Source organism: Atta colombica, unplaced genomic scaffold, assembly GCF_001594045.1.
Source record: "Atta colombica isolate Treedump-2 unplaced genomic scaffold, Acol1.0 scaffold105, whole genome shotgun sequence".
NCBI lineage: Eukaryota > Metazoa > Arthropoda > Insecta > Hymenoptera > Formicidae > Atta > Atta colombica.
Window position 1 is genome coordinate 1835367 of NW_017259190.1, and position 27456 is coordinate 1862822.

The following is a 27456-nucleotide window of genomic DNA, read 5'->3' on the forward strand; positions in this document are numbered from 1 at the left end:
TAATATAAAATACTAATAAAAATACAAATTTAATATATTTTTAAGTAAAAAATTAAAAGGTTGCTATTTATAAATATATAACATACTGAATAAAAAATATCGGCTAAATATTTTGAAAATAAAGTATTTGAGAAAAAATAGTTTCATATAAAAGTTGTAGAGTTTCATCAAATGGCAAAATCTATTTAAATTTAAACGCACGTATGTAAACATTCTCAAAGTCAAGTTTTAAAAATTTGTAATGGAAATTCTTACTTTTTCCAATATTCACTATTCTTGGACATTAAAAACTTTTCAAAACATTACAATAAAACTTCTTTTGATTAAAGACTTTTCGATCTATTTAGATATCGCTAGTATTATGTATAAATAAGAGTCTGATCGCCGGATCGATAGTTAAAATCTTTTGAATTTACGAAAAATGAGAATAAGACGGACGACTTTCAACAAATTTGACTTTGCCGCAGTTAACTCATACGTCAAAACTATTCAAAACTATCTCTCTTTTCAAAGTTAATTTTTTTATTAAATACTTTTCAAGATGATATATGGATTGACGTAGATGGATTGATCGAGCTCAAGGTCCATATATCTTGAAAAGTAATAAAAGTCCATATATCTTGAAAAATAATAAAAGAATTGAAACGAAAGATTTTATCGATTTCAAAAGATTTTTTTAATGTCACAATATCGACTTTTCAAGATATATGGAGTGATATATATGAAACTCAAGACCATTGAAACCATTCTTTTTATTTTCATTTTTCATAAATTCAAAAAGTTCCAGCGATCCTTTGAATAATACTAGTGCCAGCAATACCTGAATCTATTATCTTGTATGGAAAAAAACTATTGAAAAGTATTGAGAACTATTCAGATTTTTATTTCTATAGTTACTATTCAATTCCTAAATAGCAAGCTACATCATTTTGTCGTCATTTTGACGTCAAAAGATTGCTACCAGAGTTTCCAATAAACAATACATATTCCAATAGTACTGAATAATAATGTCCTTTAACACTACATGACATTAATAGTTCTCTGAATAATTCTGAATAATTTATATTTTTTAACAAATAGTTTCGTTATGGAAACCTACTTATAGTATTTAACCAAAAAAAGTTTTATCATAGTATTATTATTTTAAAAAGATCTGAACTTAATTATAAGAATAAATAAAATTGAATAAAAAATAGGAATTTCAATTAAAAATTTTTAATTGACTTTGAAAGCTTCTTCATACTTACGTTCAAGATCAGATGGATATTGTCGTTTGATAAAACTTTACAACTATTATAAGAAATATTTTTTTTCTCAAATGCCTTGTTTTCAAGATACTTAGCCGGTTCGATATTTTTTGTTCACCCTGTATATTAAAAATTTTATATTTATAGTTATACTTAGTGATATCTTTTTACCGTCAACTCCATATCTTCATTCTCTTTCTTCACATAAAACGGCCACCATCCCTTTATACGTTTTTGCTTGAAAATGTTAACCGTTGGCACAGATCCATCTGTTTTTAGCATGCTTAATGAGCAAAGCTTACTATTTTTTGCTCCTCGGGGAAATCGATTGAGATCAAGTGTTATTGCACCCAAGAAATCATCTGCTGAGAAATGATCCGCATCCCAGACCTACAAAAAGCGTCATTATTTTTATCGGAACGAGATCGAAAGTATCATTTAATTACCTGTAATTCTAGGCGTGCTGGTATTTTACATTCGGTTTCGTCCCAGCTAAATAGGCTTTCTTTACGATTAATAACGATCTTCTCTTCTGCTACTAGATAATCGAATGGAAATGTAAAGCGCCAATTAAAGTTTCCTTCGCCGGTTAATGATCGATAATGAATATCGGTGAATTGACAATCCTCCGGTCCCTTTAGCCATCTGTTAAATAACGTTGAAATGATATGCAATATAATTATTTATTATAAAAAATTAAATAAAATTTTGAACAAAATAACGTATTTAATTAAACTATTGTTAGAAAAAAAAAATTAAGAGAAATATTTTGTGGTTGAGAGATTACATTTTACTTATTATTATCAATAATAATTAAGATTAACATTAATTTTTTTATTCAATTATATATAAAAAACGTTGATGAAAAATTTATTTTCCTTAGAAATCTGTATTTACCCTTTTACATAAATGTCGCTCATCTTTTCGCCGGTGAAGAATGCATCGTCTTCCAAGACGACATCGTCTGTATTCCATATGATTACTCTCAATTCATAGCTCTTGGGCTTTCTCGGTGAAATGTCGATGGATGGTCCCGGCGAGGGCATGTCCATTGGAAACATGTCCACCCACATTTCCAATTTTCCCTGTTCAATACCTGGTTTCTCGGGATTATAGAGAGGTCGGGTCTCCACATGCTCAGATACCAAGGCACAACCTATTCGCGGAAAAGCATTCCATTGATGAAGAACGGCTAAGGCGAGATGTTCTTCCATTCCTAAAAAAAAATAATCTTTTATATGATATATGTGATTTATGTGTTAAATCAACGTTGAATCAAAAACAGCATAAATCCTCTTATATTAAATATATTATATTAAATTATATTTTATGTTATATAATTTATCTATTTATGTAAATTTTACTTCATACGTATTTTCTCTTTATGTAATTATTATTAACTTTTTCCGACTATTGTAATTAAATAAAATTTAATTAAATAATTTTTGTGTAGATATATATAAATATATCTATATGTAAATATAGATATATATAAATAATAAATCAAAATATAGGATAGGTTAAATAGGATAATTTTGGTCTATATTTTGACATTGCCTAGGCAGCATGTCAAAATTTATTGATATAAAGATATCTCAAAACATCTTAAGATGTTTTATCTATCTCGATTTTAGATCTTTTCCTAGTGTTGTGTAGACATGTTTTAAAATTTGGGCCAAACTTATCCGGACTGGACCAAAGTTATCTTCTATTTTACAATATATGTAACATATATTCAAATATTGAAGTATTGATTATTCTTGCATTTCGATCTTTTCACGTACCCTTTGCATGTACATAAAATTCCATCTCCTCGTTTGAAAGGGAGAAAGTTTTTCTACCGATTGTAACACGGCCATGAGAATATATTGGCCCATCGATTTTACCATCTTTGCAAAGCTTCAAGAGTATTTGAGTTGGTTTCATCGCATCTCTCCATTTATTATAGCCAGATCTGGAATAAAAACAACATTTAATCAACTTCATGTATTGGAATTGCGTTTTCGCATTTTTGCTTCTGATATATTTATTAATCTAGAAGGTAAAATATATTTTCACACACACACACACACACACACACACACACACACACACACACACACACACACACCAACGCAAAGTCTATAAGTGATATGTGTAATGTGTAGTAGCTATAAATTAGCAAGTAGACAATTATAGTATACAATGTATAATGTATAGTAGTTCTTAAGAAAATGGTTTTAGAAATGCATGTTAAACAAAAGAAATTACGATGAAAAACTAATTATTAGCCCTTATTAAAAGTCATGGAGTCGCTAATTTTAGATAAATAATTACTACTGATGTGATAAAGTTGCTCTGTTGTTAAATTATCGAATTGCGTGACACGATTTATTTTATTGCTGGAAAAGATCTCATTTGTCATCATGCTATTCATTATACAGGGTGCATTCCAGATTAGATCGCTAAACTTAAAAATTTAGAACCGTGAAACAAATAAAGTTTTTTATTTTGAGTTTGCTCGCAAAAATTTCGTTCAAAAGATGACTTGTTATATAGTATAAGTTATAGTATATTATTGAACTAATTATGTTTACTTTGAAATAAAAAGTCTCTTATAATTATTGAAACGGAGGATATTGCAAACGTGCGAAGAAATTACAGACGCACAAGCCACTTATTCTCTCATCGATAGTTGTAATGCAATGCTTATTTTTAGAACTGGAAGCTATTATTTTGAATATGATAATAATAATAATACAATAATAATAAATATAATTTATTAATTACATTTTGATTATTGTGAAGCAATAAAGGAAATAAATCTAAATTATTTTGATATTATTCTTTTCTATAGTTCTGTAACTTAAGAAGTTAATATATCTCGTTTGCGAATAAACTTTTAAAGGAGTAAGTTTTTTTATTTGTTTTGAGTTCTTCATATTTTAAGTTTGGTGGTTCAACTAAGAATACTTTGTATATATATATATATATAAATAAACTTACTCGTCGTATTTTTTCGCGAGTCCGCATGTAGCTCGATGTCTGCTGTAGAAGCGGTTTTCTAGGTCGATCTTGGTCTCGCCGATCATATCATCTGTTCCGACCAAGTCCCAATCCAGGACTTGCACCGTCAGCAAAGAATCCTGTGGAAATGTTGCTTCGATCTCGAAACATCTTGTAAGGAAATTTTTAATTGGATTTAAAATGCACAGAAACTGGAACACTATTATTGAAATGTGTGAAATGAATATACTATAGCATTTTCCTAGTTTTTTGTATGTGATACTTTTCAAGAATAGGAATCCTATTTTTCAAATTTTAAGTATAAAAATTCAAAAAAATTAAAGGAGTAATCAGAAGCATTTTTGTAAAATTTATACTTTGCAAATTATAATTTTCTTCTAAAAAAGCATTTGTAAAATATAAATAAAATAAAAAATAATATAATATTAAGATACGCGAAAAATATAATTTTTAATCTACTGTGAAGAATAGTGTGTATATATAATTTATTGAAATTCAAAATTTTAACAGAAAGATAATTTTCCTGAAAGTTTAAGCCAAGTTTCAGTACTATTAAAATTCCTCTATAATTGCAAAAAAGTTATGCGATCATTGTAATGCTATGATACACAAAAACATACTTTCCAAAGACAGGATTCAATTGTTTCGACACGTAATTCTCTTTATCGCTGATCCTTTTGCCTCCCAATTGTAAGACTACATAAGGATCTGCTTTTCCATTTAGATCGCAAGGATGAAGATCATTAGCTTTGACGATATACACTCGTACTAGGACGTGGATGGGCTCGTTCGACGGAACACCCTGGAAAAATCCATACTGCGGATCAAAACCCATTACAGTGTGATCTACTAGATCCTTCGGCAGGGGCCACATGTAGACCTTCAGGGCACCCTTGAAGCTACCGACAATCCTTGATTCGTCTTCAGTCTCGTCACCAGTCTTTTTACCTCGATATAATTCGAAAGTATGCAACCATTCTTTAAACTGTTCGAACTCGGGCTGCGCTTCCAATTCTCCTGGATATATCTTCAGTAGGGCGGTCTTGTTGTATTTGTATTGAGTTTGCTTTGGACTGAGTCTCGAGACAAACTTCACCGCATTTGTTGGTGATTTCAGACCAAACAATTTCTTTGTGGAATTAATTCCGGAATTCTTGTCGCCTGAGGAAGCTAATTGACTTTGCGTGACAGCTTCGTCTAGAAGCATTGGCAGCGTCCCATTTGGTTGGTTCTGAAATATGAATTTCTCCTTACGCAATTCTTTGTTCTCCTCAATCATTGCTTCCACAGACGCGAAATACTTTGTCCACCAGTCTTGGCAGCCATCTCCGTTCTCTAATGCGCCTAAATCGCCTAAAAATGCAACATGTTTTGAAGATGCTTTACTTATCATGTATTATTTAAATTTAGTTAATAAAGAATTCACGAAAAATATAATAAAAATATGTTAATATAAGGATACAAATTGAAAATAGATTTATCCATTAATGCAACAGTTTCTAATTTCTCTCTTAATAGCATAATATAATTTTATTTTATAACAGTATATAAATGTTTATATACATAAATTTAAATATACACTTATACCATTAATTCCGTATTAAAAAAATTATTGTAATTTAATTAATTGAAGCAATAAATAATATGTTGAAATCCTTTTATGTTATTATAACGATATATTATAACGATATTATAATATTACTTCACAATTATTAAAATGTTTTAAATAAATATCTTTATCTTAATTAAATAAATATATTTAATCATTTTAATTAAATTCAATTTTTCTGAACATACCTATATTGTTATCATTAGCTAAGCTGTGTTTCCTACGTAAGTTTTGTTCCGTTTTGTCTTTCTTTGTAGGACCACATCCTAATTCGAATCCAAGAGTGATAATGGTATCTCCGTTGTTAGCTTCCAAGTCAGTCATCGATTCTAGTAATGACGTTTGTGGGAATTTCGATTTAGATGGATCAAGAGCTGTAGCATAAACATATATATAAAGTTTTGAAACTAAAAATATTAATATAATCTGCAAATAATAAATTACTTTTTAATACAACTTTTTAAATATTACTTTAATTTTTTTTTAACATTTTAATAACTCGTTAATAATATAATTAGTAGTATATTATAAGTAATATATTATGTAATTTATTTTAAAACAATGCATTACTTTTTTAAATTACAATTAAAACGAATATTCGTTACATTCTTCAATAATAGAATTATATTATCATAATAAAAATGTAATTGTGTGTTATAAATATAAGATTTTAAATAAATATTTAAATTATATATTATTTTACATTCTCTGTTTATTTTATTTCTAAAATTCTATTTGTGTTGCAATTTTATAGAAGTTTTAAGGAGTCTCGCAATTAATCGATTAATTATGTATTTACCCGTGCATTGTAATTGATACAAACTCTTCTTTCTTTCCTGAGCGTCCTTTGCTCTTTTAGTTAAAGGGTAGTACATGTACTTGTGAATTGAATTGATAGTGTGAGTACCGACGAGGGTATATCTTCCGAAACTCCGACAATCCACCGCTCTTATGGTCAATGGCGGTCGATAAAGTTCCTGTTCAGGAAGCTCTAATTCCAGAAATTTAATTGGCGTGTTGAAATTCGGATTTTTCTTCGCATTTGCTATGACAGACGAATAGAGAATGTGGCCAGCACATTCGACATCCACGCGCGGCTTGTCGACTGTTAATAAATGGATTCTCTTCAAATCTCGCAATCCCCAAAAGAGTACTTCGATTCTAAAAATTAATGTTATTAATTAATAGTGCCATAACAATATATTTATTCATTTATTTATTTAGCATCTTTATTTATAAATTAATTATCCTTCATACTCTTGAATTATATTCTTCAATTATAAAAATTTTTTTTATTTAAATAATGTATATAGTATTTTTTTAACAAAAGGTCTAACAACTGTAATATTAAAAAGTCTAATAACTGCAATGTAAAATTTCGTAATAATTTTGTATTGTTTATAATTGATTATGTAAAAATAATTTATTAAAAAGAATAAAGATTTTATTTTTCAAATAAAAATCTAATAATAGATTAATTTATGATACACGTATATCGATTGAATTTTTTAACAAAAAATATAATTTTATTTATTAATATACTATGTATTTCTAAAAATTCTAAAGATTTTTCTATTTGAGAAACTAAAAAAAAAAGTACAAGAAACTTTTAAATAAATAACTCAATATGTAATAAATCAATAATGTACCGATATTTGGATAAAGTAGGTCGAATTCCGACGGGCACAGGAAGAATTGGGCCTTGATCTTGACCGGATCCTGGAGTTTGGGATCCGCAGCTGGAATCTTTGGGATCTGGCAAAGTAGGGAAACCGTAATCTTTAGTAGAGGGATATTCCAGTAATTCGAAAACCGCCAGAAGTTCTCCAGCCCTCGAGGCTCCTCTGCTAACATCATACCATTCCAAAGACGGTGGATATTGCGGAGGAATGTAAGACTCGGAGGCAAGTTTGACATGAGGTCGCGCAATTGCCCGACCGATGTACTCTGATTTTCCCTGAAATCGTAAAAAGAGATTTTATGTGTTCAAACGGAGAATTTACTGCTCAATCGTGTAGCTTCTCTACGAGGATGCGAGGAAACTGTGTGAAGAACATTTATTATCTAGCTTAACAGATTCAAATTTGATTATGATTAAAATGTTCAAGGCACTGTGAAGAAGTGCAAAATGATGAAATCTTGGGATTTGTAAGAGAAGGAGTAAATATTTAATATAATTTCTGCATATTCTATAAAGTAATTATTCTATGAAATAATTAAAACAAAATTATTTTAATTATCAAAGTAAATTCGAATTTTTTAATTTAATGTTTATAACAAATAATCAATTTTTAAGAAATTTATTTAATCAACAGTACACATACGTCACAATAAAATTTATGTAAAATAACGACGAATGAAGACATTTTTTATATTGTTGTTTATAAGAAACTGCACAGTAGTAAACACTTTTATGGAATAGAAATAATTTTAACACAAGAAATAATTATAAAAATAATTATAAAGTTATAAATTCTTTTAACAAATTCTTTCGAATAGAAAAAAGGTTTGTAGATATTCTTCCGAAATTAAAAATTTAAATTGTTTACTATTATAAAACTATTCTTATCAATATATATTTTTTTTCCAATAATAACGTAGATTCGTCTGAATGTATTTTGTGACTAAAATCGAAAAATTGATAGGTAGAGATATATTTATTTACCACAACAGCATGAAAACCAAGTTAGGTAAAGGGAAGTCATATGCGTCATTTGCGGTTGTGCGGTTGTGTAGCTAGAAGTGACTTTTGGTCAACTATCGCAGCAATTTCATGACTTGGAAACTTGCAGTCTTCGAAATTCCGAGTTTGCGAATTCTGATATTGCGCAAGTTTATCTATATCCTAACATATAAATATTGGGTGCCATGCCGAGCGTATATTGTGTGTTTCTGATGTGGGTGTCGTGTGAGGTGCGTCGTGTTATTCGGCATCGTATAAATGTCAATATGTTTTATACAAACTGTCAAAGCAGAGCCCTCATGCAGTGTTATGTCCATAGATACAATATGACTCTGTAAAAAAAAACGATTACGAAATCATAGAAGCAATCATTCTTTTTAGTAAGGTTTTACGCCTGTATCAAATCGATGGTAATCAAAAATTGAATCTGAATTTATAATTAAAATTATATATTTTTCATGGATTTATGCGTTGAATATTTCAGACATTACATATCGCATACAAAATAAAATTTACATATTTATTTGTTCAAAAGCTATCTAACTACTCGAAATAATAATCACTTAGTAAATTTGTTAAATGCATAATTATTTTACGTGCGTAATTACTTTACAATAAAAAGTTCATTAAGTAATTATTACTTCAAATAATTAGCTTTTAAACAAATAGACAGTAAACTTTGCTTTAAAAATAATACGTAAAAATTTTGTTAAGATAGAAAGAATGAGAATAATAAAATAAAGAGATTATTTGACTTACCACTTTATCCTGATCAAATAGCTCGATGACGATGGAGGGTGGATCTTTTTTGATTTCTTCAGCAATGCCGTAGATTAAGATATCGTCAAACAGCAGCAATTCGTCCCATGTTGGACTGAGGGTCTCATCGATTACCTGAGTGCACTTGCAAAACTCACCACAGATAACCCTCGCAAATGGATCCGAGAGACCAGACGCATCGCTACCGATCAGCGATCTCGCTTGATACATGTGAGCTCTTAATTGAAATTTCTGGTGAGGAATTTAGAACAGCAGAGTTACGCATTTATTTGACGAGCTTTCGGAAAGAAACGATATACGGAAGAAACACATACATGTTTTTGGACGTAATGAATTACGGTGGGCGGCAAAGCGCGAGGCCTGTCCACGTTCCTCAATTCGTGACTGACCTCGTATCCCTTCGATAAACCTTGAATGAAGTACTTCTTGTGCTTCAATATTCCTAGCCACATATAGATCTGTAATTTCGTTTGGATCGCCCATCCTGAGGGTCCAAATCTTTTTTTGCCTGGAAGCTATACATGGATTCCAGTCAAGATGCGAAAATAGAAATAAAATTGAATGCTAACATACATATATTCTCTAGGATTTTTATTTTACATTTCTTTCATTTTATCCATATATTGTAAAATGTCTCAAAATAAACATTGCAACATTTATAAAATAAATAGTACAATAATCGCGTGAGACACAAATTGCATACAGATATTTCCAGCATATAATTACATTTTAGAAAAGATTTAAATGTAGATAAAAGAATTAATTTTTTAAAACTTAATTCTTTTTAGTTGTGTCACTTTTATAAGTAAAATACAATACAATATACAAAACTAAAAAAAGATCGACATTATTATTTTTAGTACATTAATTTACCTTGAGAAACATAGTTTGTACTTTTCCGCAATGTCGGCCACATTCTTCGTCGACCACCGAGTAGATCAGTTCGCGACCTGGTATCCTCTGGTACGCCACGCGTCTTCCGGAACTGATCACCCAGATGAACACATCCGGCAGAGAGTCTTGCGGCTGTAAAAAATATCAAGCAATTCTATTTGATAGAATACATGCGATGATGTTTTTATCAAATAGAATTGCTTGAAAAACTACTACTAACATCCTCGACGAGAAACTTCAATTTTTGCAGATAATTGTGGGCTGTCTTCAGTCTTTCTTTGAAGCTGCTTTTAGTCACGAGGGCTTTGAGGTTGCGCGATAAAATTCCAATGTTCTCCATCTCACGCTGACATAATTTTGTACGTTCCTTGTCCAGCTTTGTTTTTCCAACGCCCGGACCAGTCACGCTAGACTTGCTAATACTGACATATCGATTACAATTTGCGCTGAGTTCCTCGAGAGTAGACTTTAAAAGCTTTTCGCACGTCGAGTCTTCTAAGTGTGATTGAACCTCCGACAATCCTTCCTCCTAGGGAATATAAAGAAAAGGTTATCGGTTTTATGTAAATCTTCTAAATCAAGAACGACTTTCATCTCTTCATCTCTTCTTTTCATCTTATTTAAATAATTACGTTTCCATTAAAAATCTGATTTCCTCAAGAGAACCTTTCAAAATGTCTGATTTAAATAAATACATCCCTCAAATGATCCTGATAAAATAAAGCTGAATATTTAAAAATTATCGAATTTTGAATTATTAATAATGATTACTGTCAACTTATTCTGAAGTAATATAATATATATAATAAAGTAATATATTTTATTTTTTAAAAATTCTTTATCTTTTTGTACATTAAATTTAATCGAATGTTTAATAAATATTTGTTATATTTTAATGATCAACGAATCAGTTTTGATTGCTTAATTTAATTAACAATTAATTTGATCAAATACGCAGTTATTTTAAAAAACACCGTATATAATCTAAATTAAGGCGGTAGTTCTAATTTTAAAGCCGTTTACCAGTTTATCGACAATCTTGCCGATAATATTACTGTTATACATTCGACGTCTATAATCCGGCCATATGCTTCTTACATGAAGGCATGGCTTATCGTCCCAGTATGGTAAATAATAATAAATTTTATCGTGCGTCATTGGTTTACTAGCTGGTGTGGTACTTTGCCAAGATCCAGCGAGAATTTCTTGCAGCTCTTCCTCTTCCCCGCTTGTTCCACCTTTCAATCCTCCATCGTACATCTGTAGCAAACGAAATGGGCTTTATCTTTTATAAACAAAATCACATGACGTCCTTATAACATTTTTTTCGACTATTTCTTTCTTCCTTCTTAATAAAAAAAAAGTGTTTCCAAAGTATATTATTAAAATAAATTTTTTTTTCATTGAGAAAATTTTTAAGTTTATTTTCTAAAGAACTTTTAAATTCATTTACCTTGAAACTTTCATTGTGACCGTCGAGAGCATTACCCGCGTTTCCGATCGATATCTCAAAGTACATCGGTTTATCGCCTAGCTTCTTGTCAATCATTGTAGCATCCATGATTGTGGCAAATAGAAAAAATTCTTCATTCCTTGCGTAGGCTGTTTCGTTGACTGGCACAGTTGGCTCCACTTCAACTTCCGACGGTGCTATTTCCACGTTATCAGTAATCTCGGTTCGTATCGCTATCAAAAGCCTAAATAAAAAACAAAAAATAAAAATTATAATTTAACATCTTATTCTACATTAACTTTTTCCTTTTGTATTTGATTTCTTTTATTATTATTAATAAATTATTAATAAATTATTAATAAATTATTAATTTTACTAATTAATTCCAATTATTTGTAATTAATATTCATTTAATTATGAAATACATAAAACAACATGTCACATTAATTGTACATCATTTATGTGATACAATTTATAACTGTTTCATTATATACTAAAATGCTGCACAACCTCGCTCTATATGAAATTCCCTCGCCCAAGCCAGTGTTCAACGTCGAGTGCTCGTCAATGAGACTGTAATCTCTGATGCTACCATAAAGATGGATAAACGCCGGACCAAAGGTCGGCAGGAAGCCCTTTTCACCATCGTTGCTGATCTGCTTAAGATCAACGAAGTGTGTACCGATGACGGTGGCATGTACCGGGTCGTTATCGCATAATTGTATTTTTATCCTCTGACATAAAGGAGGAAACATCTCCGTAAAAACTATTTGTTCGTTCCATACTGGAGCATAGCTATGCCTCTTCACGCTTGTTTTCCCCTAAAGTGTCATAAATAGAAAAAAATATTTTTCTTTGACATCTCGCTCCATTTAACGTTACTACGTTTTAAGTATAAAATTAATTCTTTCATATGGAAATGTAAACTAGTATTAAAATTAATTATTTCGTATGGAAATGTAAACTAGTATTTGTTTTCAACTCTTAATGATTCTGTCAAAATTATATGTTGCGGGGAAAACTATATTAATAATGTAAAACTAAAGTAATAATGTAATGTATTGTGTCGCGACAATATATAACTTCCTGAATTTGACGGCGCATCTATTTAACTTTGCCACGAAATCAAAGGACTTATTCCTCTTTGCGTATAATAGATTGCTGTTAACGGTACAATGATTAAAGAGAGTCGATTAAGAAGAGCTATTATTATTTTCTCTAAGTTTTGCAAATTAAAAAATTATGCGATTGCGTGTTTACAAAAATTTTTTAAGTTTAGGAAATGTTTGTGCAAAGGAGATAATTATTAATTAAGAAGAGAAAGAATTTGAAAATAAGATTCGTCAAATAGAACGGAAAAAACGGTTTTGTTAAAGTATCTAAAAATTTAACTGGTTGAAAATAATTTGGTTAAGGTAACAAAATAATTATGTAGGACGTTCAAATTAGTTGCCAAAATGTCAAAACTTAAACAACATGTTCTTGACTTTTCTCCAATGCTTTTCTAATTATTTTGATAGTCCAACAATATTATTTTCAGATTTGTATTTACCTATTTGAACTTAACTTTAGCAAAATTATTCTTTCGGTATGTATTTTAATAAACTTTTATACAACCTCCAATTATATCGTAAGATAGTAAGATCATTAAGATAAAAAATGCAGCGATAATTATCGCTAGATATTTTTAAATAATTTTATGTAATTGGGAGGGGGGAGGGGAGATTACTCAAGTATGAATATATCGCTTACACTGAGCCCGGCAAAGGACACTTGAACGTATGGATCTACCAGATCTTTCACTTCTCCCGTAAAAGCTTTCTTCACGTTCGCCATAATGCTGCTGTTCATTTTTGGCAAACCGTCAGCTCTATAAACCTTCACCACGAATCTCGCGCGTTGCCTCTCAATTGGCACACCATCCGGTAATAAGAGGTTGCCCTCGATGTCGTCCTCGTCTTTTTCACTTTTCGGAGGAATTTTCACGGTATCACCCTTGCCAATAACGCTTATGTCACATTTCAGATAGCCTTTCGGTCCACCGGCAACATCATCCGGATCAGTGAGGAGGGCCCATTTATGATAGAATTGATGTTCTAGGGATAAAATTGATATCCACGATACGCGATGATTTAGCAAAAGAAAGGATAAATTTAAAAGGATTAATTTGAGGAGAGTTTACCCTAAAGAGCGGCATAAGACACAATGTTATTTCGAGACAAAAGATTTAGTATAAGAATTTGACATTTTGTATTTTTAGAAAAGAAAGCATTTTTAAATATATGAATATATATAAAGCTGTTTGCGAAAAAATAATAGTGCCAGAACATGATAAAAATATAATTTTGATATAAATAGCTTTCTCATACTGTTGTTACCTTTATTTTATATTGTGCTTTTACGTCCGTTCCTTTTTCTGGGTAAACACTCTAGTTTTTAATTTACAACTCATAATTAAACAATTACTGAGAAATGGACAAAGAGAACAAGCTAAAAATTGGAAAGAGAAATCTGCAAAAGCAATCAGTAAGCTTTGTTATTTCAGAATATGAAACAGATACAAAAATTACAATCTTTATTTTCTGTCTTTGTAGATTTATATTTCTCTCGAGATTTAAATTGAGAACTCAAAGTAATATAAACAATTCCCTATATATCTAAACATTCACTTTTATTATCTCATTTGAAAATACTCGATAGATTTATCCGAAAACCACGCGCCTCTCACCCACGCATTAATAATTACAACTGTATTCGAAACACGTAGATTAAAGGTATCAATTAAACGTGTGCTGCAGATCATTTTACGTTTTACCAAATGTGCACAATCATCGCTTGTGATACATTAATTCGAAGCATTCGTTTCTATAAATAAACCAAAAATATCTGATAATAATCGGACGGCAAGCGTATTATGCAATCTTAATGCAGTTAAATAGCATAAGATTACATTATAATAGAGTAATCGATATTCTCGAGACCTTTAGCCTCTTCGTGTGTTATTAGTTTATTTAAGTTTATTAGAACATCGATTACAATATTAGAAATAACCATAATGTACCTCTATAATTATAAGTAAAATAAAAGGAAAGATGTGGGTTGTAACAAAATTATCGAATATATTCTTAGTTATTGAATTTGTTTATTGAAAAAGGACGTATTAATAATATTTTTAAAACGTTAAAGAGAAGCATTATTAATATTTAAAAATAAAATATTTCACGAATTAAATTATACCTAATTGTACAAAATTTTATATAAAACAATTGATAAACTTTATTTTAAAATATCTAATATTAAAAATTAAAATGGATGATATTTAATGAAATCTTTAGGAAAGATTATTTTCAAATATAATCTATTTAATCAAAAAATATGTGTAATTTTAAAAAGTATATCCTAACAATGAGTAAATTTAGAAACAAATTTATGATCGTCAACTCATAGAATTTTCAAGGCGCACATCACAAGCAACTTTTTGTTAATACGAAGAAGTCAGACCAAAAAGAATCGATGTGAGTAATTAGAGCGGAAGTTCATTCACGAGCGATTTATTATCTCCATGCGATATATGGGTACGTGACCGTAAAATTTTTGCCTGTGCCATACTTTAGTGTGTGCGAGATCGCGTAGTTCAGGATTAACTTGGATACACATTTATGATATGTACATGCGTTAGAACATCCATATACGTGGAGGTGAAAAGCCTAGCATGCTGACTCACGATAAAAATAGAGTATTTGTTTTCGCAATGAACGTCGAACGTAACAAATGATGATTGATATTTTTTCATCGATAATTCGCAGTTTTCCTAACAATTCCCTTCGATAAATTGCGATGACACACATGATATAACTCTGCTAGATTTCAATGCTACACAGTACGTTTCAGTTGTATTGTGCTAATTGATAGAATAAATTTTTTTGCATTGTGAAAAATTACAATATGTTCTATTTTAAATATATCGTTCTATTTGCAAATGGGAGTGCCTGTTAATTACGAATTTTTCTGCATAAGAACGCTCTGGCTTTAAAAGCGTCTTTATGCAACAGGATATGCTGAAAGTGATATAACGTTCGTCAACAATTTAAATTGATTGCAAATGATTTTGCATATAATAATTGAAACGTACCATAAAGTTTTGAAATGAAAATAAAAATAACATACATTGTGAAAAATCGAGAGGTAAAACATCAACGTTACTAACATATGTGTGTTGATTACTACAGACACAAAATAAAGTACGCAAATTGCTATAAAAATGAGATTAAACACATATTTGTGCAAAGTTAATTAATTACTTTTAAGCAACATACAGTGTCAACAACCTGTTTACTGATTAAATTCAACAAAGAAGAACAATTTATAAAAAATTTGGTTTCTTTATCTTAAGCATGCGATTATTTATAATCACGAAACGTGAAGTTTAATATTTTCAGGGAACATTTTAAATAGAATCGCTATTAAGAAAATTAACGAGATTGAGATTAATGAGATTTTATCATTAGAAAATAGTATAAAGTGTTATAACAAATATATGCTTCTTCAAATTCTTGTTTTTATGCTCTTGAAGTTATAGCACAAAAGAACATTTTCTTTGCACACATAGGACTTCGGAATTCGCAGATAGAGTGCAGAGAATGATGTAATAAAAACTTTGTTTTGAGAACATTTTCCGATAAAATGAAGTGCACTTGCCAGGATCGCATACCGAGTCTCATACCAGGTGTACTATTTGAAAATTTAATCCGCGCGTGACAATAAAATGTTTTAAATGTAGTCTCAAATATCCGGTCTGATATTTAAAGCAACAAAAATTTTTTGTTACAATCAAATCGCATTGCGTATTTTAGATATATATATATACTAGTAAAGAATATAGACATTCGAGACACAACCGATTAATTTACATTTTGATATTCGTCCATTTTATATTTTTAAAGCTTCTTATTTAGATAATTCACATTTTAAATGATATTTTTTGAACACTAATGATACGTTTAATATTTTGCATATCCAGTGTAATCTTCAGTGTATTTTATTGATTATACGAGAAGTATAATATTTCGTTCCAGTTCAACTCAAGTTTCTCTCAGAGAAGGAAATTTCTCAGAATACACCAAGCATTAGACTCGTCTGGTCTCTGGACAATGTGAAACCTGTACCTGGTTGTGCCCATACCGTCGCGATGTCTAATTTAAAGCTGCCCAGCGTTAGATTAGCGCGCAAGAGATTCCGCGATTGCTGCACCTGCGTATTATTAAAAGATGTGCTGTTTGAGCTTTTGTCTCATCCCCTCTCATTTGCTTTTTTATCTTGATCGTCAAGCATTTGATCTGTCGTCTAATATTCATTCGTCGGTTATAATTCCCAAACGGAATTTAAATGTTCTTTCCTTAAGCCCATTTCAAATAATCGATTTCCGATATTTATCTATATATACCCATTGAATGTAATTGCTAGCGACAAAGATGTAATGGAGCGAAATTATTCACTATTATTCAGCGCGCATTTATCGCGCGACTAACTGCGTATTCCAAATGTACTAAATATGTCAATGGGCGAACTAATTAAATCTTCTGAGTTCTACAACATAAATTAATACATGCGGATAAACTCACCGATAGCGTAATAATTTTATCGAAGAGCATAACAGGCGGCATGTGGAAATCGAAGACAAAATACTGAAAATATAAACGAAAGAAAATAATTAGTAGATACAAAAAGTTCGTTAATACATAAATAATAATAATAATATTTCTTCGGAAATAATTTCATTTCTCCGAAATAATTGTGATAAAAGCAAAGGCTGTAAAAAGTATCATTTATCTCATTCACCATTTATATCATTTATCAATTTCATTAATATAGTAATTTTGTAAATTCATGTCATATAAATCTGATAATTAAACAATATAATATCTGTATGCAGAACGTGCTTATATCGATAAATCGAACATGCTTGCTTTTATCTTTTAAATTTTATATGATATGAACTACATCTATATCAATAGTATACTAGTATTATATATATATATATATATATATATATATATATATATAACAGTATACTAGTATTGTAACGACAGGTTAAATTGCGCACAAAATTGTTATAAGAGTGTTCTGAATATGAGTCTATTACTGATATTCATCGTCAGTTCTTATTTTAAAACTTTCTTAAAAACATTTTAAGATACTAATACGTCTCTTGTAATTGACTGTATTTAAAATCATAAATATGAGAACCGATTATGAATATTAACTTATATTTGCTTCTTACTTCGTTGTAATATGGACAATTTGTGGACTCCTTAACGCTTGTATATTTGCGTTGATCTCCAATTTGTACGCAGACCACTGGATCCATATTGAGACCAGCGAGTTGTCGTGCTTCTATGATAGTAACGCACACTTGATAATCTTGAGCTTTTAACGCGCTCTGCCAAGTATCGCTCGTCTATGAAACGAGAAAAGTTCGCATTGATTTAACTCAATTTAAAGCTTGAATTGCGAGGCACAGAATATGAAAGGCACGTGTCGTTGAATTCTGAGAAGGAAGTGTTGCTTATATATAATGCTTTCTCTAATCTAACAAAAAGAAAGAAAATATGCTCTTATCATATTTCAACTATTTTCAAAGATTCTTTTATGTAGTGGTTTAACATTTAAAATTATTTAATCAAAGAACAATATGACACGTTTAAATGTAATAATGAATCCAAAAAATTCGACTATTAGGAAAGTTTACATTGACGGATCGAATTTAAGAAAAATTTTCTGCACAAAAAAGCTTTTACGGTGTTTTCTTTTTAGCATAAAGTAAAGTCATGTATCTGTTCTATTATTTTGTTTCTCTTAAGAAACATCAAAAGCTCTGAATGAAATTTACCGTATATAAAACGGTCATTTAACTTTCTTTATTTTGAGAAAAATGAAAAAGCATTCTTTAATAGAAGTTGGATAATAATAAGAATATTGTACTTTTCTTTTTAGTCGATAACTATTGGGTTGTCCGGAAAGTTCGTGCCGTAAAAGATTTAAATTTAATAAATGTGTACTAAAATTCTTCTGCATTTTAATTTTTCTTCAAAATCGGCACGAACTTTCCGGACAACCCAATACATTTCCTTAGCTTCATTTCTTAGCTCTCTTTTTTTTCAATTACTATCTTTGATCTATACATTGTGGTCTTATGAGTACGCAGAGTAAACTTATCAACTAATTTTTTATTTTTTGAAACAATGGATTTGAAATTTATGATGATCAATTCATGTTTTTTCCTCAGTCTGAGTATCAATAATCGATTTTGCACAGTGATAATATGTAATATTTGATCTATACTAAAATTATCATAAATGTATTATAACATGTAATCTTGATGTATAATAGCGGTCAAAAGTATATATCTCATTTAAAAATTTTTTTGAGAATAACTTAGTTAAAGTGTGTGTGTGTGTGTGTGTGTGTGTGTGTGTGTGTGTGTGTGTGTGTGTGTGTGCGTGCGTGCGTGCGTGCGTGCGTGCGTGTGTGAATGTGCATCAATCTTTATTACAATATATCATATTTTGATATTAAGATAGCTTACTAGACAGTGATTTTCATAAAATAATAAAAATAATAACAGATAAAAAATGAATTTTATTTAAAAATTAATTATTTAAAATTAATAAAACAACTAAAATTAATTTTATTTGAAAAATTGGAAAAAGTAAGTTAAATTGAATAATAAATAAAATGATAGAACAAGACTACTGATTATAAGCGTGCGCAATAAACAGAGCGCAGTAAACAGAGCACAAAAATTAAAAATTAAATAACAAATTTTGAATTAACCATAACAAGTCTAAATGGTAGCAGTGTTGTGAAATACTAATTACTAAAACCAGTTTGTAATTGTGAAACAAAAGAAACACAAAAATACGATTTTATGAAAATCTATAGAGGTTTCGAAAATCATGTTATATCTTGTCAAACTTCATACATATATCAAATAAATATAAAATATTTTTAGAAACAACTCTCACTTCATAAAATGTATTATTTCGTAAAATGATTACATGCACGTGCGAAATGTTAATATCTTCTACAATACATCATGCATAAATGGCCGATACTGAAACCGGTTGTTGCAAAAAAAAAAAATAATTTTGTATAAAAGTTTCTTTCGCGCCCTTCTTTTAATTTATAATTTAAGTTTGCCCTTTTAAGATCGACCTCAATCTCATTGAAAGATAATTGCGTCGTCATTTACGGATAATTGCAGCGTCAGTGTTATCGTAAAATATTTAATACAATTTGCTGTGACGTTTTGAAATATACTTTATTTTGCGAGAACGTTTCCTCTAAAAACATTCATTTGGCAATATTATCATCAGAACAAAAAAATAAACAGTAAATAACATTCTTATTGCAATATCTTATAAGGTTTAAAGAAGTAAAGATATAAACATTAAATAATAAACTTATGGAAAAATATAATATAGGAAAAAGATATTAAATATGCAATTTGTAATATTAAAAATAAAATTAATACAAAACTTCTGTTTAATACAATAATTATTTAAAAATTTTTGTGTTTTCAATATACTATTGTGTAAGATATTGCTCGGTCTACGATAATAAATAAATCAAATTTTGTATTTAGCATTCTAATTAATAAAACATATGTAGCGTGGCATAAATCATTAATCATTGATATTAGAGATATTATACAACCTTGGGTTTGGATCTCTTGGCCGGCTTTACAACTACTTCCTCCTGTTCAGGGTTGGCGCTTAGCTGATTATCATTATCGGACGCATTTGTTTCGAGGGATGTCATAGAATTCGTTCGTGAAGGCTCATTTGAAGTTGGACAGCTGGAGTCCCGTCTATCAAGAAGTTCTCTCGTTTCCGAATTGCTGTCACAGGATCGAGTACGTGGGGGTCTCTGCTTTCCCAATTTCAGCAGGGAACGCACGCTTCTCAAAGTAGTACTCCTAAAGGAAATGGATCCATGAAGGAATCCAATATATAAATATACCAGAGAATAAACACTTTTCTAAAGACCAAATACTGTTTGAAATATCTCTAGAGGCAAGATGTTTTCTAAAAATCAATTATCTGTTATGCGACTTGAGATTGAAACATAATATAGTATAATTAGAATATATAATTTAAAATAATATTTAGAATAAATATACTTTTTTATTTTATATTTTTTTTCTTTCATATTCTTTTGCAACATTTTATTGTTTAATGTTGCAAGCAAAACAGAGAGAGAGAGAGAGAGAGAGAGAGAGAAATAAAATTTTATTATAAATATTTTTAAAAACTAATTTCCTGATTTAAGTGTGTACTAATATTATATATATAATAGAAACGAATTTATTTTTGATTTTATTTTTTCGTATTATTCTTCGCAACGTAAATATAACTTTTCTCTTTTCCAGGTGACTCGAAAAGTGGGTTTCTAACATCTTATATCGTTTCCGTCAAGCTTCTTGCCGTTGCATACCGAGAACTTCAGTGATCCCAACCCGATGACGTCACTCACTTTAAGCCGCAATAACCGTATACACATACAACGGCGGATTAAAAATACCTGATATTGCAAAATGTTCAAATTAAATTTCAAATCTCTTAATCTGTAAGCTAAGTCTGTCAAAATGAAAAATTTCGAAAGAACGATAAGTTTTTAATTTTTATATATTGTTAAAAGTAAAGTAGTTAAAACAAAGCGAATATAAAGAGATAGTTATGTTATTATATATTAGCTGGATGTTTAATAACTTTAAACAATGTTTACATTTACAAATTACATTTTACGTTTTATTTATTAATATTTATACATTTATTAATATTTTATAAAATTATTAAAAGCTTGGAAAAGTAAGTTTTAAAAATTTAAACAAAATTACAAGCCCAGCAAGGAGTTGCAATTTTGTTTGAAACTTACTTATTCAAGCTTTTAATATTTTTATGAATGTTAATAAATGAAATAAATAAAATATAAAATGTAATTTACAAATTCTCTCTTTTTTGCAATTTGTTGGTGGAAACATTTGTTGTACTATTAGCTGAAATTGATGAAGAATTCGGGTCCCATGATATGTCGCATCCGTATGCTAATATTTCGATCCTTGTCAATTAAAACGAGGGAAAATCGTGGGCGATTTTACGAACGAGTATATATCATGGGCATATACGCGTATGGACAATGATCACGAATTACGTTCGATTACGAATTATGTTCTCGTATTGAGAGGTAGTGACAGGAATTGCCATGGCGTTCCCAGGAGGGTTTAATCCTCTTGCGAGACATAAAAAATAGCTTTCTTTACAACGTGTCTGGATAAGATCCTAGTAATACCTACATGGAACAGTATAACCACAGCCTCTTTTCATTCTGAAGGTAAAAGAAAATAGAAAAATATGAAATCAATTTAACAAGATCAAAAAAATTTTGCAGTAAAAAGTTATTCGTTATAAAGTTGCTTAAAAGTTTATAATGAGATATCTATTGTACCAAAAAAATTATTAAAACTTTGTAATATTATTTAATTTAATTTTTTTCTTTCTCTCTTTCTTTTTCTTTGTTGTTCAAAAAAGTTTTTCAGATATTATGCTGTCGATATCATCGGACGTGCGCATCCGCTTTCAGGATATCAAAAAAGAAACTTTTCGATTATGCTACTCATAATTAATACTTAGTAACTTTTGTAACATTTATATTGATTTTGCTTAAATTCAATGCCTCATAATTTACATATTCTTTGTCCTGTATTCAGCTTTGGATTTATTATTTGTATGATTTATTATTTTACTTTATTTTTATTTTATTGCATTTTTGATTTATTTCTGTTGTACTTTTGTTATGTCAAATTAATATTTTAATGTAATTCAAAAATCTCAATTTTTAAGAATTTCTTATCCTAGTACGCTTAAATTAATAACGCTGCATCATTATCATCGTCTCTCTGTTTCTTTTTCTCTCTCTCTCTCTCTTTCTTAATATTAAAAATAACTAAAAATTTTAGTTATTGCTAATGTTACAAACATTTTTAATTTACTGACAGATTAATTTTTACAATTTAATTGCAAAATAATTTTACAGCGGTTTATTTAAGATACTTATAACAATATTGATGGTCAGTTATTTATATATTTTATATTTCTTGTCTTATACTAGAATCTCATAACAATAAATCATCTATTTCATATTTTACGTAACGCCCAGGGTACATATGTACAAAAATAATATTATATATCTCGCATTTGTCTTCTCTGACCTTTATGATAAAAAGGTTTGCTTAGATCGTCGTGATAACGAACTTTAACACATCACCGACATCATCGACACTATCGAACGCTCTATCGCTCTTATTGAGCAATCTTTTCACGTTTCGATGACGCTTATACGTAATAAATACACAGTGTTTAATAATGAGAGCTGCCGGTTAATTAGTAATTAAAGTAGTTGTAGAAAATTCATCAAAATTATTCATGAATCTCTTTAATTAACAACTTATTCAAAATTTATTAAAATTTTTAATGAAAATTTAAGTGCAGTAAAAAATAAATACAATTTGTGGAATATAAGAGTAAAAAATAAATTTTAATGAAATATTAATCGGATGCAAAATTTTTGAAAAAGTGAACGTGATATGAGCAAACTTTCTAAAAATACAATTTTTTAATAATTTTAATCATTTAAATAAAAAAAAATTAAATACAGTTTAAACATCTCGACATATAAGGTATTTCAGGATCTTATTTAAAAAAAATCAATTTTTGTTAAAAAAAATTGTGTTCTCCGACGTATTTTTAAGCAACTATGTATTTTATGGGTCAGTACTTTCATAAGGTATCTAATCGATTGCACGGCAGCATTGAAATATTTAATCTATATTTTGTTTTTTGTTTTTGTAAAAATAAAATCGAAGGATCAGTATTGTCAGACATCATGTGTGACCGAACCCGTAGCTATTTAAAAATACGTCGGAGAACATAAATTTTTTAATTAATTCTTTTGAAAATCTATTATCCCCTGAGGAATTTGTCCCGTAGGTAAACATTCTCTATATTAAAAATAATATAATAAAAGAGAAAATAATTGGGTCGATAACATATCACTTATTTTGAAGTGGTTAAAAATTATGTGATTATAAATTTCTGCTAAATAAGATGTTTTCGTTGTTTTTCATGAAGTTCAAACGAAATAGGAAATAATAAAATATAATTTATTTATGCTTTTGCTGATATGTGAAAGTAAATGTTAACGAAGGTATATCACGGCGTAGATATCTCGTGAAAAAGAACATGAGATGCGAAGCTCCTGAATATAACACATCTTGTAGTTTCTTTTCGTGCTGTTTTAAGCTTAAATTAACTGAAAAATTATGTTTAAAGAACAAGTTTCAAGATAGAGGTTTCATGTTCTGCAATTATATTTATGTACAATTATATTTATGTACAATATGTATCTATGTGCGAAAATCATAATTATGATTTTCACATTCATATAATAATTCTTAATTCTTTATATTCTTATAAGCGCGTGAAAATACATGTTAATATTAATTTTCAATTATTATTTTACTATAAATGATTGTAGTTATTTAACGCTCATGATTGTCAGTTAACGATCGATTAATTCTTCAATTTTTGTATATAAAATCAGCAGTAATAGGACGGTATAATTATACGGTATAATATATTGTAATTACATCTTGCATGGTATTTGGAATACAAATACGTGATTTAAATAATAATTTTAAAAGAGAAACTTAACAATCTGTATTTCAATTTACAATTATTATGCATGAATTTTATATTAAATAGCGATAATTAAACTGTGATATAAACGTACAAAGACGCAGAGATAAAATTAGAAATTTTAATGGACAATGGCTAAATATAGTATATGTAATACTACAATACTATGCATTATAAAGATTACGCGTTTCGCGGATTTTCTCCATGTTCCGATTCATTCTTGGAATGTCAACGTTTCGTGAACCTTGCAGTTCATTTCATCAGGGCGAGGAGCAGCCTGATAATGGAGCTGTTCCTCCAGACCATTTCTATATTACTCTTTTTCTTTCTCCAATAACAACCAATTTACCATTTTATGAACAAACTTTAGGAGCGGCGATGGGCTCTCCTATTTCTCCTGTAATCGCCAACATCTTCATGGAGAAAGAAGCCCTCTGGAAAACATCCAAAAAACCAGAAGTTTGGTTCTGTTATGTAGACACATTCGTGATATGGAGACATGGTAGAGTTGAACTCCGTAAATTCTTTATTTTCCTCAACAATCAATATTCAAATATTCAATTCACTATAGATATAGAGAAAAACGAAACATTCCTTTCTAGATGTTCTTGTCTCTAAAAAAGCTGACGGTACCTTAAACCATCAAGTGTAGAGAAAACCAACACACAGATAGATACCTGCATGCATAGTCGCACCATCACCCAGCACAAAAACAGTCAGCAATCAACTCACTTGTACAATAGAGCTTTCACCATCTCTGACAAAAAATATCTACAGACAGAACTCAACCACCTAAAACTAGTCTTACAGAAAAATGGACACGAAAAAGACAATCAAAATAATCAATATGACATATATAAACAAAACAATGGCTTCTGATACACAACCAGACGAAAAGATCCTATCCATTCTCTCATATGTCAAAGGAACAGATCGAATTGGCAGGATATTAAACAAACACAAAAACTATTTTCAAATCATCTAAAAAAATAGAACAAATCTTAAGAAATCTTAAAGATCAAAGACCTCCACTCAGCTCCGGAGTATACAAAATATTTTGTTCCTGCGGACAAGTATACATTGGAGAAACCGGTCAACCTATGGATAAAAGAACATCAACGTGATGTCAGACTAAAACACGCCACGCAGTCGGTATTATCAGAATATCGAAACAAGATCAAATACTGACTTTGACAAAACGATCATGATAGCCAACATTACATTATACTTTCCAAGAAATTCATTTCCAGTATAGAGAAGCCATAGAAATACAAAAACCTTAACAATCTAAATAGAGATAATGACAACATAAATAAAATATGGAAGACTATTCTCTCGGTTATTGAAGATCGACCAATTTCACTTCTTCTATCCACAATTCTCTTCTTCCTCCTCCCCTCCCCCTTTCCTTATCACAAATAGCTAAAAAAGAACGGCTCGGAGGAACAGCTCAGTATCAGGGTGCTTTTCGCCTTAATGAAGTGGACTGCAAGGTTCACGAAACGTTGGCATTCTAAGAATGGATCTGAACACGGAGAAAACCCACGAAACGCATAATCTTTACATAGAAAATGGAAGTCAAGAATACTTATTATAAAAAAATTTTTTTTAAATGGATTTTATGAATAAATATATATTTTTATGAATAAAAAATTATAAAATTTTATAGTATTTCTCGTTGGTTTAGTGTTATTTGTTGTTCATTCAATATTTAATTTCGTCTTTTAAATAGATTTATCAATTTTCAACATAAATGTAATACATAGTCCAATATATGAATAATTTTAACATATACATATAGTTTGCGTTAGCCTCCTCGGCGGTATATTCTCGTACATCTCCGAGAGTATATCGAATATATTTCGATGTAATTTAACATAGGAATAATGTAACTATATCTCGTAATTATGTTTATATTTCAAACACAATTTGCAAAAAAAAAAGTGATTATGAAATAGGTGAGAGATTGTGAAATACGATATCTTATCGTTTGTGCTGCAATCTGGGAGCAACCAAAATTATTTTTTCATAATCTGCTTAAATGTTATAATTAATATGATTACTGTTTATTTAGTGTTTATTGTGTTGTAAAAGCTGCATTTTAGTTCTGCAGATATAGAGTAATATTATAATTATGTTTAGATAGAACTTAATATACAACATTAATTATATACAAAATTAATTTATAAAAAACTGAAGAAGGGAAAAAGATTATGGAACAGTAGTAATTTTGAAATGTACTTATATTAATTTTATAACTTTGTTCTAGCTTAAAAGTTAAACGTAACTTTTAAATAATATATTATTAAACTTTTTGTAACAAAGTGTACAAGGCGTTCACTTGACCCGAGTGCAAGTAGTAGTAATATCTAATATATATCGTAAAAGTAATATACATACATCAAAAGACTATCGTGTCTTTTGATATAAGTATATTACTTTTTACGATATATGTTAGGTATTACTACTTATACTGGGGCAAAAAATTAGCATGACAATTTATTGTGTCTAAATAATAAATTGATCAATTTTAGATGAGTCATTGTTACTATATATATGCTCAAAAAACAATGTTATTACAACATTAATAATCGCCTTGATGGTATTATTACAGAATGCAAATGCTGCAAGATGGATTTAGATTACACCAGCGAAAGTAATTTTATGAATAAAGAATGTGCATGACTTATTTGCATATTTTGAAAGTAGTGAGAGCTTAATTTGAACGAGAAATGTTTTATAAATTTTAACAAGATATGAACGAAATTAAATAATATATGACTTCGTAAATTTTAAAAAGTTACATCTATATAATTTGCAAATTGCTAAATTTATATTTATGTTATAAAGTAATATATATTTCTTGATTTTTTATGAATTTTTTTTTTAAGAATAACGAAATTTTATTATTTTTATTATTTAAATTTTTATTATTCCGTTCATTTTTAGAATAATTTCAATATTTTTTCAGTGCAGATATATTTTAATATTATAAATAAAAAACTTATTAAGTAATAAATTAATTCATA

General features: G+C 29.2%; 1 protein-coding gene across 1 annotated transcript in view; it reads right to left on the reverse strand.

The window, feature by feature from the left end:
- LOC108688873 (otoferlin-like) overlaps window positions 1-27456 on the reverse strand; it is a 41844-nt gene that overhangs the window by 515 nt on the left and 13873 nt on the right. The window contains exons 5-26 of the mRNA XM_018195404.1: window positions 20388-20649; window positions 17953-18129; window positions 17294-17356; window positions 16838-16922; window positions 13425-13768; window positions 12183-12493; window positions 11673-11916; window positions 11243-11479; window positions 10440-10748; window positions 10199-10351; window positions 9640-9840; window positions 9305-9556; window positions 8827-8877; window positions 7512-7819; window positions 6662-7023; window positions 6051-6236; window positions 4874-5606; window positions 4233-4403; window positions 3032-3201; window positions 2145-2463; window positions 1694-1892; window positions 1419-1637 (exon numbers count right to left, since the gene is read on the reverse strand). Of these exons, the coding sequence (XP_018050893.1) occupies window positions 1419-1637; window positions 1694-1892; window positions 2145-2463; window positions 3032-3201; window positions 4233-4403; window positions 4874-5606; window positions 6051-6236; window positions 6662-7023; window positions 7512-7819; window positions 8827-8877; window positions 9305-9556; window positions 9640-9840; window positions 10199-10351; window positions 10440-10748; window positions 11243-11479; window positions 11673-11916; window positions 12183-12493; window positions 13425-13768; window positions 16838-16922; window positions 17294-17356; window positions 17953-18129; window positions 20388-20649 (5356 nt within the window). The remainder of the gene's footprint in view (window positions 1-1418; window positions 1638-1693; window positions 1893-2144; window positions 2464-3031; window positions 3202-4232; window positions 4404-4873; window positions 5607-6050; window positions 6237-6661; window positions 7024-7511; window positions 7820-8826; window positions 8878-9304; window positions 9557-9639; window positions 9841-10198; window positions 10352-10439; window positions 10749-11242; window positions 11480-11672; window positions 11917-12182; window positions 12494-13424; window positions 13769-16837; window positions 16923-17293; window positions 17357-17952; window positions 18130-20387; window positions 20650-27456) is intronic.